This window comes from Echinops telfairi, unplaced genomic scaffold, assembly GCF_000313985.2.
Source record: "Echinops telfairi isolate 266 unplaced genomic scaffold, ASM31398v2 ScPeMD7_7417;HRSCAF=8455, whole genome shotgun sequence".
NCBI classification, from domain to species: Eukaryota; Metazoa; Chordata; class Mammalia; order Afrosoricida; family Tenrecidae; genus Echinops; species Echinops telfairi.
The window spans coordinates 8,109,213-8,111,187 of NW_022111317.1; the positions used below are offsets into that span (position 1 = coordinate 8,109,213).

Sequence of the window (1,975 nt, forward strand, 5' to 3'; positions counted from 1 at the left end):
GTCTTCCTTGTCCTCACAGGTGAGGGGGACCAGGTGGTGGTGGATGGCTGGGACTGTAGCTTCCCGCGGGACATGTCGGACCTGGAGCCCAGCACCAACGTGGAGCCCCTCAGTGAGTTTGGGAGCCGGTGGGGCATTCCTCACGGCTGTGGGGGGGTGTGGGGGTGGGGGTGGACAGGCTACATGGGAGGAGACTACTATTTCACAGACGAGGAACCCCAGGACGAAGCTGCCCCTGGGGAGGGCGTTGCTGGGGGAGGGGGGGCACAGAGCTGGGGGCTTGGCCGCCTGGGACGTGTAGCTTCTGGCCACTCCGAGCTGAGAGTCCTGCAGCCGAAATGCTCTGCTGTCAGCCTTGCCCCAAGTATCAGTCCCAGCCTCTGCCTGTCTGTGCCTGTCCCTCGTGGCCGTGTCCCAGGTTGAAATCTCCCCTGGAGCCTGTGAGTGGCTGACCTCCGTCTGCAGCCGACGGCTCCTTGCCTGTCATGAACCCCGTTCTCCTCTTCCCACCCCACCAGGCTCCCTCCTCGCCCAGTTCTTCGCCTGCGTCTCCTCCTGGGACCTCCGAGGATCACTGCTTTCCCTGCGGGAGGGCCAGGCGCTGCCAGTGGCAGGAGGCTTGCCCGTGGCTCTCTGGGGGGGCCTGCGCCTTGGCCCCCTGAATCTCCAGGACCCCTTTGACCTGAGTCACAACGTGGCTGCCAACGTGACCAGCCGGGTGGCCGGGCGGCTCCAGAACTGCTGCCGAGCGGCGGCCAGTTACTGCCGCAGCCTCCAGTATCAGCAGCGCTCCTCCCGGGGCCGGGACTGGGGGCTGCTCCCTCTGCTGCAGCCCAGCTCCCCCAGCGCCCTACTCTCGGCGACACCTATCCCCCTGCCCCCGGCTCCCTTCACCCAGCTCACTGCGGCCCTGGCCCGGTTGTTCAGGGAGGCGCTGGGGTGCCACATAGAGCAGGGGCTCAAGCGTGCCAGGCCCGAGGGAGGTGGTGCGGGAGAGGCTCCCCAGGGAGGGACAAGCAAGAGACTGAGAAGAGAGGGGCAGAGGCAGAGCTGTGAGGCGGGGCTGGCAGAGCAGCGCCCGTGTGCAGGCAGCCCCGGTGAAGACGGGGTGGAAGAAATGGTGGTTGAGGTTGGCGAAACGGTGCAGGACTGGGCCATGCGGAGCCCTGGGCAGCCGGGGGAGCTGGCCCTGACCACCGGAGAGCATCTAGCCCCTGGAGAAAGGGCCCCCCCGGGTCCCGTAGCCCTGACCGAGCAGAGCCCCACAGGACCTGGTGCAACCCAAGAAAGGCCACAGGACAAGGCTGGCCAGGGGACCCCCCGCTGTGCAGGGAGCTGGCGCTGTGTCTTGTGGCACCGCGTGTGGCAGGGACGGCGGCGTGCCCGGAGACGCCTACAGCAGCAAGCCAAGGCAGGCAGTGGCGCAGAGTGGCTGGCGACGGAGGCGCAGGTGACCCAGGAGCTGAGGGGACTGAGCAGAGGAGAACAGCAGCCAGAGGCGGAAGCCCTCCTGACCTTTGTGGCCTCCGCCTCCCAGGCGGCCCAGACCCTTACTGTGACCCCACTGCACGATCCCCAGGGCCTCTTCCCCGAGCTCCACCACTTCCTGCAGGGTTTCCTCCCGCAGGCTCTACGGCATCTCCTCAAGTGAAGGCGATGATAAAGCTGGTGCTTGGAAACAAGTGGGCTCCGACTCCGATTCCCCCACGGGCTCGCCCTTGCTCGCCGCCTCCAAACCCTGCGTCAGCCGTGCTCACCCTGTCTAACTAAACGTGCTTCCGCTCCACCCCAGCAGCCACCTCTCCTCCCCTCCCCTCCCATCCCCCTGACCACACTTTGCCCCAGGTACTGGACATTTCCTCCGCTGCCCTAGAGCTTTTTGGATGGTGGCAGAGCCCACGATTTGGACTCTGGCTCCTTCACCCGTTCTCACCCGTGACTGGGGCAACCCATCCAACTGTGATTGGTCACAGTG

At 66.3% G+C, this 1,975-nt stretch overlaps 1 protein-coding gene across 1 annotated transcript in view; it reads left to right on the forward strand.

The window, feature by feature from the left end:
- Window positions 1-1,682, forward strand: part of TUT1 (terminal uridylyl transferase 1, U6 snRNA-specific) — a 15,757-nt gene extending 14,075 nt beyond the window's left edge. The window contains exons 8-9 of the mRNA XM_004713480.3: window positions 20-112; window positions 519-1,682. Of these exons, the coding sequence (XP_004713537.1) occupies window positions 20-112; window positions 519-1,651 (1,226 nt within the window). The 3' untranslated portion in view covers window positions 1,652-1,682. The remainder of the gene's footprint in view (window positions 1-19; window positions 113-518) is intronic.
- The last annotated feature ends 293 nt before the right edge of the window (window positions 1,683-1,975 follow it).